The sequence below is a fragment of the Bactrocera dorsalis genome, chromosome 1 (genome assembly GCF_023373825.1).
Source record: "Bactrocera dorsalis isolate Fly_Bdor chromosome 1, ASM2337382v1, whole genome shotgun sequence".
NCBI lineage: Eukaryota > Metazoa > Arthropoda > Insecta > Diptera > Tephritidae > Bactrocera > Bactrocera dorsalis.
The window spans coordinates 50655899-50673152 of NC_064303.1; the positions used below are offsets into that span (position 1 = coordinate 50655899).

Below are 17254 nucleotides of genomic sequence, written 5' to 3' on the forward strand. Positions count from 1 at the left end.
TCCACCGATTACAATAAATTTATTATCAAATGAAAGGTAAATTTTCTGTAAAGTTGAAATTAAAGTCTATTATAATACATTTTCTATAGAAATGTTTGGTTTGGAAGATATTTAACATTTATGGACCAAGTTCGTGTTATGTGCCTTTTTGGTGACACTCATACCTGCATTTTAAATTAGAATTTTATATATTCATGAAAGGTATGAAGGCTTCGGCATGGCCGAAGACAGCCCTTCCTTACTTGTTTTTAAGTATTTTTTGACATTTTGGTGAGTTTGGCCTTGGCCTAAGACAGTGACATAATTGGGCCGTCAAATTTCTTAACTTTTCATTCTATGCAACTTTACTTTAGTATATCTTATACTTTTACTAAAATAAAGCGACAACAACAAAAAATCAGAATAACTTTTATTAACCTTTACTTTACTACTTTTTCACATTTCAAACTCACTAAACATATTTTTTCTCCAATAAGCTGGCATCTCTAGTATTATTTGGTATTGCATATTTCTCGCATCTCGTGGCTGACTTGTTGCTCATATTTACCGCTATGTATTCTGGTAGTAAGTAAAAAGTGGGGAATCCCCTATTTGATTTTGACGCTTTAAGAGAAATGTTATTTTAAAGTTTGTTGTGCTAAGTGCTTGATATTAGAAAGTGCAAGATATTACATACATAGTTATATAATTAAATTCAAATGGCTACTACCTCATCTAATGTTCGTGTTCGATCTAAAACCCTAATTTATTTAATTGGGTATTCATCTCATCAAATAATCGGGAGTAAACTGCCATCAAATCATCAAGTGTTAAAGTCATTGTTTTACAACATTCGTGAAGTTGGATTACCTTTTAGTGATGCTGCAAAACTCACAAAAAAATCTTGCATTCACATCCAAACTGTCCGATCTTTTTGATGTAGCAGTGGAAGATGCCATTTCAAAAATGTCTAATCAGGAAGATATTAAATTTTTGACATATCAGAGAATGAAAGGACGTCCAGGCCATATGGAAGGTATCGATGTGAATACAGCTCTAGCTGAACAAAGAAGAGAAGCAAGAAAAGCAAAAGCAGAAGAGTGGCGATGGCGACAGATTTCACCAGTAAGCGCTGGTAAGTTTATAGTATATTTGCCCAATTTTACTTAAAAATTAGATACTCAAATCCATACTTAAATAGGTAATAAAATGCTGGCTCTTAGAAGCTATAGCCTTTATTCGTTCCTATTTGTTACCAACATCAGTAGTATTTTTCTCCCAAAATCCATACATTTTCTTTCCTTTTTTCATTGCAACAGAAAATGTACGAGACATCTCATTGTCTTCTGAATCAGAAGTGGAAGAAATCACCTCGGACGAAGTATTTACCGATGATGAAAAAGCCAGCAAAGCGGAGACAGCGAGTAAAAAAAGGAAATACAGTCGTGGTTATAAAGAAGTAATTACTTCACCTGTGGTATCTGAACCCGGAACTGATTTGCCTTAGCTTATTTGACAAAAAAGATTTTAAGAAAGAGGGGTTAAGTTAACTCAAGACTTCAATAATATTCTTACAAAAGATGAGGAGCAAAAACAATTCCTGCTTCAGGTGGTAGCGGATTGTCGTCGGCTTTGCCCTGATACTTCCAAAAGTACCCTTTCTCTACCCTTATCTGATGAATGATATTAGAAATAATAATATATAAATAAATTGATAAATTTTTTATAATTTTTGTTTTTAGTATGAATTTTCCTTTCTATATGTTTATTTTTTAAATAGATTTGTTCCCATCGTCTTATCTTTTTGTTAAATATTGTACCAATTAATGTACGAAAACTGAAAATACAATACATAACTAAAAGATTTTACTAATTTCTAGCTTTTTCTATTATAATAAAATAAAGGACTTCAGTGTATGCATTGTTTATGGTTAAGGTAAGGATAGTTTCAAAAATCGTGGAGAACCTCGAGCGTTACTGCGAAGAACTATACTAAGGCATTTGACACGAACTTGGTCCCTTAACTGTTAAATATCTTCCAAACCATGCATTTCTAAAGAAAATGTATTATAATAGACTTTAATTTCAATAAAATTACCCTTCATTTGACAATAAATTTATTGTAATAGGTGGAATCAGTCATAAGTTAAAGTCGAAGAATAACGCTTTTTCGCGAAAAATGGCAATTTTATCAAACTTCAAGGCCTTTTCGGCACGGAAAGCAAAATCCGATTGAGCTGAAACTGTCACAATTGTATTTTTACACTAAATGGCACATTTCTAAAAGTGAGCACTTCCAAAAATTGAAAATTTATTTTGAAAAACCACCCTAATGTATATATATTATATATGTAGTACTATCGTCATGCTGATAGTTAATTATAAATATTATTTACAATTATCTTCCTATGAAATAAAAAAAAAACTACAGAGACATACCCGAGATTGTATGAGAAGACTTAGTTGGACCCCCCATTTTTAGGCAAAATTACATAGATTGCGACCCGCTCTCCCGAATTGCTACCGGAATTTCAATCATTGAAACGTATCATTCCTTCTTCTCATATAACACAAGTTTTAATTCTATCTAATTTTTTCCTTTTTATTTTACAAACCATGAATCATTTAATATAACGGGATAAAATTTCTCAGGAATAATTCCTTTACAGCATACCACCTAATCATCATTAAAAATTGTCCAAACCCAACAAAAATTGTTCAACACCGAATATTTGGATTTGGTCAATGTGTGAGATATGTATGTAATTGAAATTCAGGGATTATTATTATTTTCTCACAATGGTATGTCTATGTATCAAAAATGGGTTGAATGTCAATACTTTTAGCTCCTATATATAGGGTGATTTTTTAAAAGCTTGATAACTTTTTAAAAAAAAAAAACGCATAAAATTTGCAAAATCTCATCGGTTCTTTATTTGAAACGTTAGATTGGTTCATGACATTTACTTTTTGAAGATAATTTCATTTAAATGTTGACCGCGGCTGCGTCTTAGGTGGTCCATTCGGAAAGTCCAATTTTGGGCAACTTTTTCGAGAATTTCGGCCGGAATAGCCCGAATTTCTTCGGAAATGTTGTCTTCCAAAGCTGGAATAGTTGCTGGCTTATTTCTGTAGACTTTAGACTTGACGTAGCCCCACAAAAAATAGTCTAAAGGCGTTAAATCGCATGATCTTGGTGGCCAACTTACGGGTCCATTTCTTGAGATGAATTGTTGTCCGAAGTTTTCCCTCAAAATGGCCATAGAATCGCGAGCTGTGTGGCATGTAGCGCCATCTTGTTGAAACCACATGTCAACCAAGTTCAGTTCTTCCATTTTTGGCAACAAAAAGTTTGTTAGCATCGAACGATAGCGATCGCCATTCACCGTAACGTTGCGTCCAACAGCATCTTTGAAAAAATACGGTCCAATGATTCCACCAGCGTACAAACCACACCAAACAGTGCATTTTTCGGGATGCATGGGCAGTTCTTGAACGGCTTCTGGTTGCTCTTCACCCCAAATGCGGCAATTTTGCTTATTTACGTAGCCATTCAACCAGAAATGAGCCTCATCGCTGAACAAAATTTGTCGATAAACACATTTCGAACCGAACACTGATTTTGGTAATAAAATTCAATGATTTGCAAGCGTTGCTCGTTAGTAAGTCTATTCATGATGAAATGTCAAAGCATACTGAGCATCTTTCTCTTTGACACCATGTCTGAAATCCCACGTGATCTGTCAAATACTAATGCATGAAAATCCTAACCTCAAAAAAATCACCCGTTACTTAATACAAAGATTTTCCAACTTCTGGGGACTTTTTGGCGTATTTCACTCTTAACAGTGTATCTCTGTACCTAAAATTGATAAAAATGGATGAAAACTTGAAAAAACACTCTCCGGTGCAAAACGCATCTTGTTTTATATCACTGGAAGGAGTTCTTAAGGAATTTGTCCTGCGTGAATTTGGTTTTCTTCGCTTAAGTGGTTAAGGAGTTAAGCCAATTATAGGGTGGGCCACGCCCAAATTTTAAAAATTTTTAGTCCACAAGCGGCAGTGTCCGATTACGACCATCTGCAGTATCAACCGTCTTACTATGCCAAGGAACATACGTACCAAGTTTCATTAATACGAGTATTAGCGGGATTCTGTAACCAGTCTCTAGTCTCTATTTGAGCCATTTTGAGGCAAAGTCTCAATTTGAGACTAGTTACTATTCACTAAACAGTCTCTAGCGTTAGTATCAAAATATTGAGACCTGGTAGTTAACAGGTCACAAAACTAAAAAGAGCTCTTGTATGCCATTTTGAATATATTGAATAGAGATCATCATAGATATTAATCGATTGTCGTTTCTTTATATTTTGTAAGCAACTCAAACACGAAAAGATTAAAAATAAATCAATTTTACATAAATTTCGTAAATATTATGAAACAAAGTCAACATATATTTTTATTTTTATTGATAATTATGTTTTTTGACTATGTTCTAGGAAATTTAATATTTTTTATCGACATATTTATTTTCATTCAAGTGTAAAAACATCTCTGAATAACGAAATGTAATAGATTTTGTGACTGTCACTTACAGAATAGCAATATCATCTCAAGTCTCAAAAATTGTCTCTAACTTAAAATCTCAAATTTAGAGACTTGAGACTGTCTCAAGTTACAGAATCGCACGGTATATCTCAATATTTATTCAAGTTACAGCTTGCATTGGCGAGCGGTACATGTATGTACATATAACTCTATTCTACCTCGATTAGGCTTATGTAATACAAACAGCCGTTAGGTAAAGAAAACTATTATATTCTATGGCAACGTGTTGCAAGAGTATAATAATTTTATACTTTCTTTCGCACAATACTATCTGGTCAGGCATGATTTATGCCAAAGCAAGAATAAAATAGGAATTATCGTGGGGAAATCAAGTAAATATAGACTGTTTTATTCGGCCATAAAGAGAACTCTATTTAGTCTTTAAAGCTATTTTACGATTATTATTAAGTTGCATTTGGGTACAATAAAACGAAAATTTGAGAAACACGATGATGTAATGCAAATTGTTTTTAAAAATTCCTCTGATAATATGAATTCAAATATACATACATATGTATAATGTGGAATGCTTAATTTCAGATATAGCTTTCATCTAAAATAAAGTTAATAAGAAAGAATAGCCAACAAATAATCGTCAGCAATGTTACACTTTTTATGTGACTGATGGAGTTAAACTATTTGGCAACTGAAAAAAGTAATAAAGTTAGATTTAGTCTTTTCATTTTTAAGTTTTTTTTACAGAAAAGTTAGTTATTAAACATTTTTATCACAGCTTTTCCATAAAAACGAATGTTGGAAGCTCGGTTATAAAATAATTTTCGTAATTAATTTCTAGCAGATTTATGTTAGCGACATTATTCCTTAGGATGATTCAGCAATACATATTACGAGTATTAATAATGTCTCCTTCATCAGCTGTATGCGAAGATTTTTGGCGTATTTCAAGCCAATTTACTGAAGGCCCTGTGGCGGTTACAATTCTATTAATGATAGGTTTTGTTGACAAATCTGAGTGAGTCGTTTGGATTAGATGCAACGACGCTTTTTTAACATGATTTGATTATATGGTATCAATTATCTGGTAAAAAATGTTTTAATTTTTTTCGCACATTACTCAATAATAATTAACTAATGCTCGATGGTAACCTCCAGGGATGTGCGCTGTGCTTGAGGCCCGTCACTTAAAAACATTCCCAGTGAAATGAAGAAAAAAGCCTCGGATGTGAGACCCTCCTTTTTATGACGTATTAATGATTACGATTTAAGGACATGAACTTGGAACGTCCCGTCCTTTTATTGGGAAAGTGCTACTGCCATCGTATTGTATATCCTGCCGTAACTCACCTGATAAGTGTCTCTAAAATATTTCTTACATAAGGTAATATCAAGTCCCTCTTTTCGAAAGTAATATGTAAACGAATGTGATCTTCGTTTGATAACTTTGATACAACCTTTTAAGAAAATATTTTGGCCAAGTTGACCACTTGACGTGGTTTGACCCCTATGTAAACAATAAAACTCTTTCATGGCATCCTCTCTCTCTCATCCAAATAATTTTTTGATTGCAAGTTCGACGGCATCTGCATTGTATATCGACAAAGGTATTAATTTTCCTCCCCTATTCCTGTATGCCAAACCTTTTGTCCTATTATGGTTTTGTTAATTTCATATCCATTTAGCAGGATTACGACTTCTTTTTCTCCCAATCAATGTGTTTGTTGGGTTTGTACTATTACAATCCTATTAATCCGAGGAAAACGATAAACGTCTTTTTAACCCAGCATTTCTGTTGATAAATCGTTTAAAGAATCATCACTGCTTTCCTCACTCACATTATTAGTCTCACTCATCTTGAATATAACTGTATAATATTTATTGCTGCAAAAAAAATTTGAGAGTAATGTTGAAAAGACTAAGAAGTACACAGTAACATTCAACTTGCGAGATCACTGTTATACTAACTACCGCTTGCATTGTGTTTCTTTCTATCCGATGCGATTTTGTTACGAATATTATTGAGAGGGAGAGAGCATCTTCGGCTCTTTAAAAACATATAAGCGATGCACGGCAAGAACAGCTATGGCGTTACTAAAACAATTTATATTAGAGTGTGGAGTTAATCGAAATGGCTTTCGAAATAAATTACTTATTCGTTGACAAATATATTTACCATTTAACGGTGCTAATATTTATTACTCAGGAAAGTTATTATAAATATAAAAAGTTATGACTATACAAAGGGCTTTGACACTTAAATTTAAGATTTTTCAAAAAAAGGAGTTAATCGATGTGTGCATTGAGCGGCTCATATATGGGATTTTTTTTTAGGAAATAATTTTTTTTATTCTTCTGGTAGTTTTTCAATAACAATATTTATAATACTTACATATAATGAATGGGATTTGATACACGGCAGGTATAGTCAGTCCTACTATTGCTCTGCTTCCAGCCCAAGTCCAAAAATTTCTACTTATGGATGTTAACAAGCTACCAAAAAGTAATGTAGCTAAACAAGTAAAATAAGATGTGCGCCTTCCCATTCTATCGTTGAGTAACCCAAATAGATAAACTCCTATTGGACCTCCAACGTTTAGTGCAGATAAACCAATTGTTGGATAAATATCCTTATCGCATACTAGATCGAACTAAAAGTACATTGTTTTATAAGTTAATTATAAGTTAAGTTAGCAGAATAATCTGAACTAATAATATTGGATACACCATATGATTAATGCCGAAAATATAAAAGCCAAAAAATATTTATTTTCTGTTGTAAATAAACTTTCATTTACTCTTACTACTTTGTTTTAACCTATTTCCAAATATATGTACATTGAATTGAATAAAAAAGTTTCAATAAAATTGGAAAAAGAGCCAGGAAACTGGAAATCCTTCCGTCCTCCGTATTTATTATACTAACGAATTTTCTGATTTTCACTTCAAAAAAAAAAACAGTGTCGCATTGCTGAAAATTTTCTTTTATTTATTTATTTTTTCTTCTATATATAGTACTAATTGGGAAAGTTCCGCTGCCCAGCTGGTTAATTCCCTCGTTAGAGTGAAGGCTGACACCACCGCCGTTACAAAGAAGGTATCTTTGGCACAATGGTTGGTAAATTCAGCCTCCACGATAAAACATCCCTAAATGGGTTGAAGCTGACCGACTTTGCAGGAGCCCGAAATATGGTTAGCTGTAGAACTAGATTCCAGCGTAAGAAAAGTCATCAAACAACCTGGCTGTCTCCGGATCGTAAAACCACCAACCAAATCGATCATGTTGGGATAGACGGAAAACACATCTCCGGTGTTTTAGGTGTACGTACGCTCCAAGGTCCTAATATCGACTCGGACGACTATCTTGTTGCAGCCAAGATTGGCAACCGCCTCTGTGCAGCAAAAAACCTACGTCAATAAACACAAGGAAGGTTCGACGTCGAGAAGCTGCAATAACAGCAGACAGCCGAACGATTTTCTACTTGATTTGCACTCCTGTTCTCTGAGAGCACTTGTCAACAACTCGGTATGTGCGACGGCATTTCAAGCTCCATACGTACAGCTGTAACCGAAACCACAGACTGCCACAACACGTGCAGGATGGGATAGATACGGAGAGTTTAAGAGGGAAGCTAGACGCATTTGCAGACAGAAAAGGAAAGAGGCCGAAATGCGCTAGTATGAAGAGCTTGACAAGCTGGCCGACAGAAGTAATGCTTTAAAATTCTACGAAAAAATAGGGCAGTTAACAAAAGGTTTTAATACCAGAGCATATTCTTGTAGGACCCCCAAAGGTTATCTCGTTACCGATGCCCAGAGCATACTAAACTTATGGAGGGAACACTTCTCCAGCCTACTGAATGGTAGTAAAAGTATAACGCCAGGTAAATGCGAACCCGATTCCCCAAACTATGGCGATGGAGAAGACGTTCCAATGCTCGAGCCAACTACCGTGCGATAAGCCCCCTCAACATCGCGTATAAGGTTTTATCGAGCGTATTGTGTGAAAGATTAAAGACCACTGGAAAATCAACAACCGACCAGATATTCACCATGCATCAAATCTTGGAAAAGACCGGTGAAAGGAGAATCGACACACACTACCTCTTCGTCGACTTCAAAGCTGCTTTCGACAGCACGAAAAGGAGCTGCCTTTACGCCGCGATGTCTGAATTTAATATCCCCTCAAAATTAAAACGGCTGTGCAAACTGACGTTGAGCAACACCAAAAGCTCTAGCAGGATCGGGAATGACCTCCCGAGCAGTTCGATACTAAACGATGTTTCAGGAAAGGCGACTCCCTATCGTTTGACTTCTTCAATCTGCTGCTGGAGAAAATAATTCGAGCTGCACAATTTAATCGATCTGATGATATTGATATCATTGGCCTCCACAACCGCGCCGTTAGTTCTTCTTTCTCCACACTGGACAAGGAAGCAAAGCAAATGGGTATGGCAATAAATGAGGGCAAGACGAAATATTTCCTGTCATCAAACAAACAGTCGTTGCACTCGCGACTTGGCTCTCACGACACTATTGACAGTCATAACTTTGAAGTCGTAGATAATTTCTTCTATCTTGGAACTAGTACAAACACCACAAGCAATGTCAGCGCGGAAATACAGCGCAGAATAACTCTTGCCAACGGGTGCTACTTCGGCCTGAGTAGGCAATTGAGAAATTTTGTTCTCGACGAACAAAAACCAAACTCTATAAGTCACTCTTTCTGCTATTTGGTGCAGAGGCTTGGACGATGACAACTGATGACTCGACTTTGCTAGTTTTCGAGAGAAAGGTTCTCCGAAAGCTGAACTAGATCATGTTGTCCGAATGGACGAAAACACTCCAGCCCTGAAAGTATTCAACGCTGTACCTGACAGGGCAAGCAGAGGTAGAGGAAGACCTCCACTCTGTTAGAAGGACCAGTTGGAGAAGGACTTCGCTTGGCTTGGAATCTCCAATTAGCGCCACGTAGCGAAAAGAAGAAACGACGGGCAATCTGTTGTTAAGTCCGCTATAATCGCATAAGCGGTGTCTATGCCAGTAAAGAAGAATTATATGAACTCCTTTATCATTTACTCTAATGCTTTATATGTTTATTCCTACACTCCGTTAGAAGGACCAGTTGCAGAAGGACCTGGCTTCGCTTGGAATCTCCAATTAGCGCCACATAGCGGAAAGAAGAAACGACGGGCGCTCTGTTGTTAACTTGGCTATAATCGCATAAGCGGTATCTAGGCCAATAAAGAAGAAGATGTGGTACTAAAATATATGAACTCCTTTATCATTTACTCTATTGCTTTTATACATATGTTTATTTAATAAATAATTTCATTGATTTTCAATTTAGCCTTTTCATATAAATTCGAGGCTGTGAAAATGCAGCCCAATCGAAATCGAACTTCAGAAGAGCAAAAGTCAATTTCAATAATAAAGCACTGAAAAAAACTATACATAATTTTATATTAATATTAAAATTTTTTAAATAAAACCAATGTAATTATGAGTCACCCGTAATGTCGAAAAACTTTATATTAGGTATATGGAGGCTAAGGGAATTAAAACCATTTTTAACAAACAGACATACTACAATCAGTAAAGTATTCCCTACAAATTTCAATTATACGAGTATATCGTTTGGTTGGATTTAGGCAATTTTTAGACATAAAATGGCACAACTCAAAAAACTATTCGTGCAAAGTTTTACTTTGGTATATTTATTGATTCTTGGTTTGTATACTGGAAAGTAAAATAATCAAATGGAATTCGGTTTAAGCCAACTTTCGCTGAATGTTATGTACCGAATTTAATTGAAATCTTATACAATCTCAGTGGTAAAATTTAATGTTTTTGGCGTATTTGTTGAGTGATTTATTGTATTTTTTAGTAGATTTTAGCAGCAGTGAGAGTGAGCGGGGCTATCATCCGATTGCAATTTTAGTAGCTTAGGAATTATGCACATTAATCCTGCTATAGGGCGGGGTCATGCCCCCTTTTTTTATTTTTTTCTCGCGGATCTTTCTGCCACTGCGATATTATGTGTCAAATAAGAGTTAATATTAATGGCTCTAAGCCATTAAGTGCTTAATTTATGGTACTACAAGTTTTCGGTTAATAGCGTTTTAAGATCGTAATTATGGTCCGATTACACCTTGCACAGACGAACGGATGGACGGACGGACAGAGAGCCTCCCGCATTTCAACTCGTCCTGTCACCCTGATCATTTATATATACATACAATCTCTATATCTATCACAGATAGATTTGAGTGATACATAAAATCGTTACATCAACAAAAGTTTTGCGATGTGGAGCAGCATGTTGCAAGAGCTTAAAAATATATCTTCTTCTTCTTTCTTAATTGGCGTAGACACCGCTTACGCGATTATAGCCGAGTTAAAAACAGCGCGCCAGTCGTTTCTTCTTTTCGCTACGTGGCGCCAATTGGATATTCCAAGCGAAGCCAGGTCCTTCTCCACTTGGTCCTTCCAACGGAGTGGAGGTCTTCCTCTTCCTCTGCTTCCCGTGGCGGGTACTGCGTCGAATACTTTCAGAGCTGGAGTGTTTTCGTCTATCCGGAAAACATGACCTAGCCAGCGTAGCCGCTGTCTTTTAATTCGCTGAACTATATCAATGTCGTCGTATATCTCGTACAGCTCATCGTTCCATCGAATGCGAAATTCGCCGTGGCCAACGCACAAAGGACCATAAATCTTTCGCAAAACCTTTCTCTCGAAAAGTCGCAACGTCGACTCATCTGTAGTTGACATCGTCCAGGCCTCTGCACCATATAGCAGGACGGGAATTATGAGTGACTTGTAGAGTTTGGTTTTTGTCTGTCGAGAGAGGACTTTGCTTCTTAGTCCGAAGTAGCACCTGTTGGCAAGAGTTATTCTGCGTTGGATTTCTAGGCTGACATTGTTGGTGGTGTTTACGCTGGTTCCAAGATAGACGAAATTATCTGCAACTTCAAATTTATGACTGTCAACAGTGCCGTGAGTGCCAAGTCGCGGGTGCGACGACTGTTTGTTTGATGACAGGAGATATTTCGTCTTGCCCTCGTTCACTGCCAGACCCATTTCTTTTGCTTCCTTGTCCAGTCTGGAGAAAGCAGGACTAACGGCGCCGGTGTTGAGGCCGATGATATCAATATCATCGGCATAGGCCAGCAGTTGTACACTCTTATAGAAGATGGTACCTTCTCTGTTGAGTTCTGCAGCTCGAATTATTTTCTCCAGCAGCAGATTGAAGAAGTCAAACGATAGGGAGTCGCCTTTCCTGAAACATCGTTTAGTATCGAACTGCTCGGGAGGTCATTCCCGATCCTGCTAGAGCTTTTGGTGTTGCTCAACGTCAGTTTGCACAGCCGTTTTAATTTTGAGGGGATATTAAATTCAGACATCGCGGCGTAAAGGCAGCTCCTTTTCGTGCTGTCGAAAGCAGCTTTGAAGTCGACGAAGAGGTAGTGTGTGTCGATTCTCCTTTCACGGGTCTTTTCCAAGATTTGATGCATGGTGAATATCTGGTCCGTTGTTGATTTTCCAGGTATAAAGCCGCACTGATAAAGTCAAATCAATAGACGTATTAGCTTTGATGGTTTGAAGAATTAAATAGTTTTGTTAATTCATTTAAGAATTGTTAATTAATTTAAGAATTCAAAGTGCGCATTCTCTTTGCAGATTGATTATGGTACATTTGCCTAAAAGTATACTAACAACTGATATCAATAATTATTCACAAGGCAACTTAGTTGTAGGGTTGCTAAGTAATTTTGTATTTTGTATTTTTTTACTGTTTATATGCAATTGTCTACATAATTTTAAGCAATTTTTGGAAATTAATTATTAAGCCACCACCTCGAGGAGGAAGTAAGCCACAATAAATTTCCTAAAATTATTGCTGAAATATCAAAAAAATCGAAAATTATGGATCTTTAAGATAGATAAAATTGCAACTGATAATTTTCCATTCTCCGAACTATTTATCCTATATTAAAACCGTTATCTTTAAAGACAAAAAAGTGTTCTTATGCAATAAACATACAGATTGGGAATGTTTTAGAAATATAATGGAATGTCATGAAAGTAAATAAAACAAGTAAGGAAAACTGCTGAAAAATCTCAATATCATAATGATATAAGAGAAATAGTTAAATTAAAGCGAATGCAACGATGTAAGTGGCACCAAACTCGTTGCCCAACTGATAAATTTAATTTAAATAAAGTTCTTAATCGGAAAATTAAGAGGTAAAATAATGAAAGTTTCGCAAAATTATATCGGTTCCCAACCAACGGAAGAAATTCCGATTACCTTCTGTGGAAAAGCTGCAAAAGATTTCAAACACCAAAAATTCAAGTATGACCCATTAAAATAGTTGCTGATAGTTGGGCTAGAGACAATTCGAAAAAAAAAAACAAAAGTATTTTGGGATTAGTTAGCCAAATATTCTCTTCATACAAAACACACGTAGATTATCCTACTGTTTTCAGCCAAGAAAGCGAAGAAATCTCAAGTTGCACAAGCAGTGAGCACACAATTTTAAAAGCAAAAACTCCCCAGTTACCACCTGATTTCTGCTTAGGTTCTGAACCAGCTTTCTCCAATAAATATAGTAAAATTACCAACGTTATTAACGCGGCTTTTCACCTTAAATAGTTGCGAACTTAATGGAAATTTGGAAAAAATCATGATTCAAAGGCCAGGAAAACCAGGATATGATGTATCTTCTACAGACACATATCGCTTCTACCGATAACGTCGAAACTGTTAGAAAAAATTCTCATAAAATGTCTCAATAAAATCATGGAACAAAAATTATAATTCCAGCGCATCAGATTGATCAAATCCATAGAACTACACACATTATTGAAAACGCCTTTGAGGAAAAAAATCTCTTTACCGTGTTTATGGATGCTACAAAGGCACTCGATAAAGTTTGTCACAAAAAACTACTTTCGAAATTGAAACTGATTTTACCGAGGGAGCATCATTATCAGGTCGCTAATTCCGCGTTAATCAAGAAAACAAGTATTCTATTCTTAGGAAAATAATAGCAAGAGTTACACAAGAAAGTCTCCAAAAAGCTGTAAATGAAGTCCTACAATGGCGAAAGAAATGGAAGATAAAAATGAATAAAGCTATTGTTTTCACATACAACACAAAACAGAATATACCAATTTTCATGGACGGTGCACGAATGCCGTACTTTAATACTGGGGAATAACACTTGACCTTAAGCTACGATGAAAAGTTCATGTATAAAACAAGCGGAAAGAGCTACCCATGCGACTCAAAAATATTAATTGGTTAAATTGTAAAAAATCATCAAAAATAAGTTACTGGGGATGTACTAACGCAAGCAATAAGAAAGTTGTTCAACAATTTCAAAACAAAGTACTAAAACAAATTGTCTTAGCGCCTTGGTATTGTATTTGTGCTGCAATAAAGCGTGATCTAGGCGTAAACTCGGTTAACGCAGAAATATTAAAAAATCCAGCAGCACATAATCTAAGATTTCTATAGTATTGCAACGAGGAAATATACATGTTAGGCGCAAATGAGTGTTATGTTAGAAAATTTTGCTCTTATACTGATTTTGGCTACAGGATCATCCAACGGAGTGAAGGCTGAGTATTTTCCTTACCATGAGACCATTTTGCGCTCCCTCGGTATTTAAGAAAGGCTCTCTAAGTATGAGCTCTTAATTGTACATTTCAGATCCTCTGCAACCTCGTTCTTGCCGTTTTGCCAAGCAACATAAACAAAGTGTATCCGGAAAGAAATAGGACTGAGTCGAATTTATTGAACCAATCGTTACAATTCTTTAAAAACTTTCAAAATAGGCGCCATTGAAGGCATTCTCCGGAATAGCCTTGAGAGCCGAGATGCATGCTGCTTGAATCCCTTCTGTAGTCTCAAGCTGCTTGTGTTGTATCGGAATCATACTCAAAGTTGCATGACTCGTCACTTGTGATTCTCCTTCTTCTTTACTGGCCTGGCCACCGCTTATGTGATTATAGCCGAGTTAACAACAGCTCACCAGTCGTTTCTTATTTCGCAAACTGGCGTCAATTGGATATTCCAAGCGAAACCAGGTCCTTCTCCCCTTCCAACAGAGTGGAGGTCTTCCTCTCCCTCTGCTTCCCCGCGGGTACTGCGTCGAATACTTTCAAAGCTGGAGTGTTTTCGTCCATTTGGACAACATGACCTAGCCAGCGTACCCGCTGTTTTTTAATTTGCAGAACTATGTCGATGTCGTCGTATATCTCATTCATCTCTTGGTTCCATCGAATGAGATATTCGCCGTGATCAACGCGCAAAGGACCATAAATCTTTCGCAAAACCTTTCTCTCGAAAACTCGCAACGTCGACTCATCAGTTGTTGTCATCGTCAAACACTCTGCACCATATAACAAGACGGGAATTATGAGTGACTTATAGAGTTTGGTTTTTGTTCCTTGAGAGCGAACTTTACTTCTCAATTGCCTACTTAGTCCTAAGAAACACCTGTTGGCAAGAGTTATCCTGCGTTGATTTTCTAGGCTGACATTGTTGGTGGTGTTTACGCTGGTTCCAAGATAGACGAAATTATCTACAACTTCAAAGTTATGACTGTCAACAGTGACGTGGGGGCCAAGACGCGAGTGCGATGACTGTTTGTTTGATGACAGGAGATATTTCGTCTTGCCCTCGTTCACTGCCAGACCCATTTGCGTTGCTTCCTTGTTCAGTCTGGAGAAAGCAGAACTAACGGCGCCGGTGTTGAGGCCGATGATATCAATATCATCGGCATACGCCAGCAGCTGTACACTCTTATAAAAGATGGTACCTGCTCGATTAAGTTCTGCAGCTCGAACTATTTTCTCCAGAAGCAGATTGAAAAAGTCGCACGATAGGGAGTCGCCTTGTCTGAAACCTCGTTTGGTATCGAACGGCTCGGAGAGGTCCTTCCCGATCCTGACGGAGCTTTTCGTGTTGCTCAACGTCAGTTTACACAGCCGTATTAATTTTGCGGGGATACCAAATTCAGACATCGCGGCATAAAGGCAGCTCCTTTTCGTGCTGTCGAAAGCAGCTTTGAAATCGACGAATAGGTGGTGTGTGTCGATTCTCCTTTCACACGTCTTTTCCAAGATTTGGCGCATGGTGAATATCTGGTCGACTGTTGATTTTCCAGGTCTAAAGCCACACTGATAAGGTCCAATCAGTTCGTTTACGGTGGGCTTTAATCTTTCACACAATACGCTCGATAGAACCTTATATGCGATGTTGAGGAGGCTAATCCCACGGTAGTTGACGCAGATTGTGGGGCCTCCTTTTTTATGGACTGGGCATAGCACACTTAATTTCCAGTCGTTGGGCATGCTTTCGTCCGACCATATTTTACAAAGAAGCTGATGCATGCTCCATATTAGTTCTTCGCCGCCGTGTTTGAATAGCTCGGCCGGCAATCCATCGGCTCCTGCCGCTTTGTTGTTCTTCAGGCAGGTAATTGCTATTCGAAATTCTTCATGGTCGGGCAATGGACCTACAAGAGTATGCTCCGGTCTTGAAACCTTCTGTAAGCCGCCGCATTTTTTCGTAGAATTTTCGACCATAACCCCTGTCGGCCAGCTTATCAAGCTGTTCGTACTCACGCATTTCGGCCTCTTTCTTCTTCTGTCTGCAGATGCGTCTCGCTTCCCTCTTCAACTCTCGGTATCTATTGTTGTGGACGATCGTAACGTTGCGAGGTAGGCAGCCTGTTTTCTCTCCGCTGCGACACGGCACTCCTCGTCGTACCAGCTGTTCTTTTGCACTTTCCGAAAAACAATGGTTTCGGTTACAGATGCCGTCCCACAGTTCCCTTATACCGAGTTGTTGACGAGTGCTCTCAGAGAGCAGGTGTGCAAGCCGAGTAGAGAATCGTTCGGCTGTCTGTTGTGATTGCAGCTTCTCGACGTCGAACCTTCTTTGTGTTTGTTGGCGTGCGTTTTTTGATGCACACAGGCGGGTGCAAATCTTAGCTGCAACAAGATAGTGGTCCGAGTCGATTTTAGGACCTCGGAGCGCACGCGCATCTAAAACACTGGAGACGTGTCTTCCGTCTATCACAACATGATCGATCTGGTTGGTGGTTTTTCATCCGGAGACAGCCAGGTAGCTTGATGTATCTTCTTATGCTGGAATCTAGTACTACAGATAACCATATTTCGGGCCCCGGCGAAGTCGATCAGCCTCGACCCATTTGGGGATGTTTCGTCGTGGAGGCTGAATTTACCGACCGTAGTGCTAAAGATACCTTCTTTGCCCACCCTGGCCTTAAAGTCGCCAAGCACGATTTTGACACCGTGCCGGGGTCATCTCTCATAAGTGCGCTCCAAGCACTCATAAAAGGCATCTTTGGTCACATCGTCCTTCTCTTCCGTCGGGGCGTGGGTGCAAATCAACGATATGTTGAAGAACCTCGCTTTGATGCGGATTGTGGCTAGACGTTCATTCACCGCAGTGAATGATAGTACTCGGCGACAAAGTCTCTCTCCCACCACGAATCCCACACCAAACTTGCGCTCCTTTATATGGCCACTGTAGTAAATGTCACAAGGACCTACTTGTCTCTGTCCTTGTTCCGTCCATCGCATTTCTTGGGCGGCGGTGATGTCAGCCTTTATTTTCACGAGGACATCAACCAGCTGGGCAGCGGCACCTTCCCAATTAAGGGACCGGACATTC

The 17254-nt window shown here is 37.9% G+C and overlaps 2 protein-coding genes and 1 long non-coding RNA gene across 3 annotated transcripts in view; 2 read left to right on the top strand and 1 right to left on the bottom strand.

Annotated features, from left to right (window-relative positions):
• The window catches only part of LOC115065766 (carcinine transporter), a 1371383-nt gene that overhangs the window by 754898 nt on the left and 599231 nt on the right, over positions 1 to 17254 (bottom strand). Inside the window, exon 4 of the mRNA XM_049462541.1 lies at positions 6935 to 7193. Coding sequence (XP_049318498.1) covers positions 6935 to 7193 — 259 coding nt within the window. The remainder of the gene's footprint in view (positions 1 to 6934; positions 7194 to 17254) is intronic.
• Positions 1 to 17254, top strand: part of LOC125775761 (uncharacterized) — a 258804-nt gene that overhangs the window by 148344 nt on the left and 93206 nt on the right. The window lies entirely within an intron of this gene.
• LOC125775586 (uncharacterized) lies at positions 188 to 2032 on the top strand. Its single transcript, XM_049446233.1, has 2 exons — positions 188 to 1114; positions 1299 to 2032. The coding sequence occupies exons 1-2, from the start codon at positions 859 to 861 to the stop codon at positions 1484 to 1486; spliced, it is 444 nt and encodes a 147-aa protein (XP_049302190.1). The 5' UTR covers positions 188 to 858; the 3' UTR covers positions 1487 to 2032.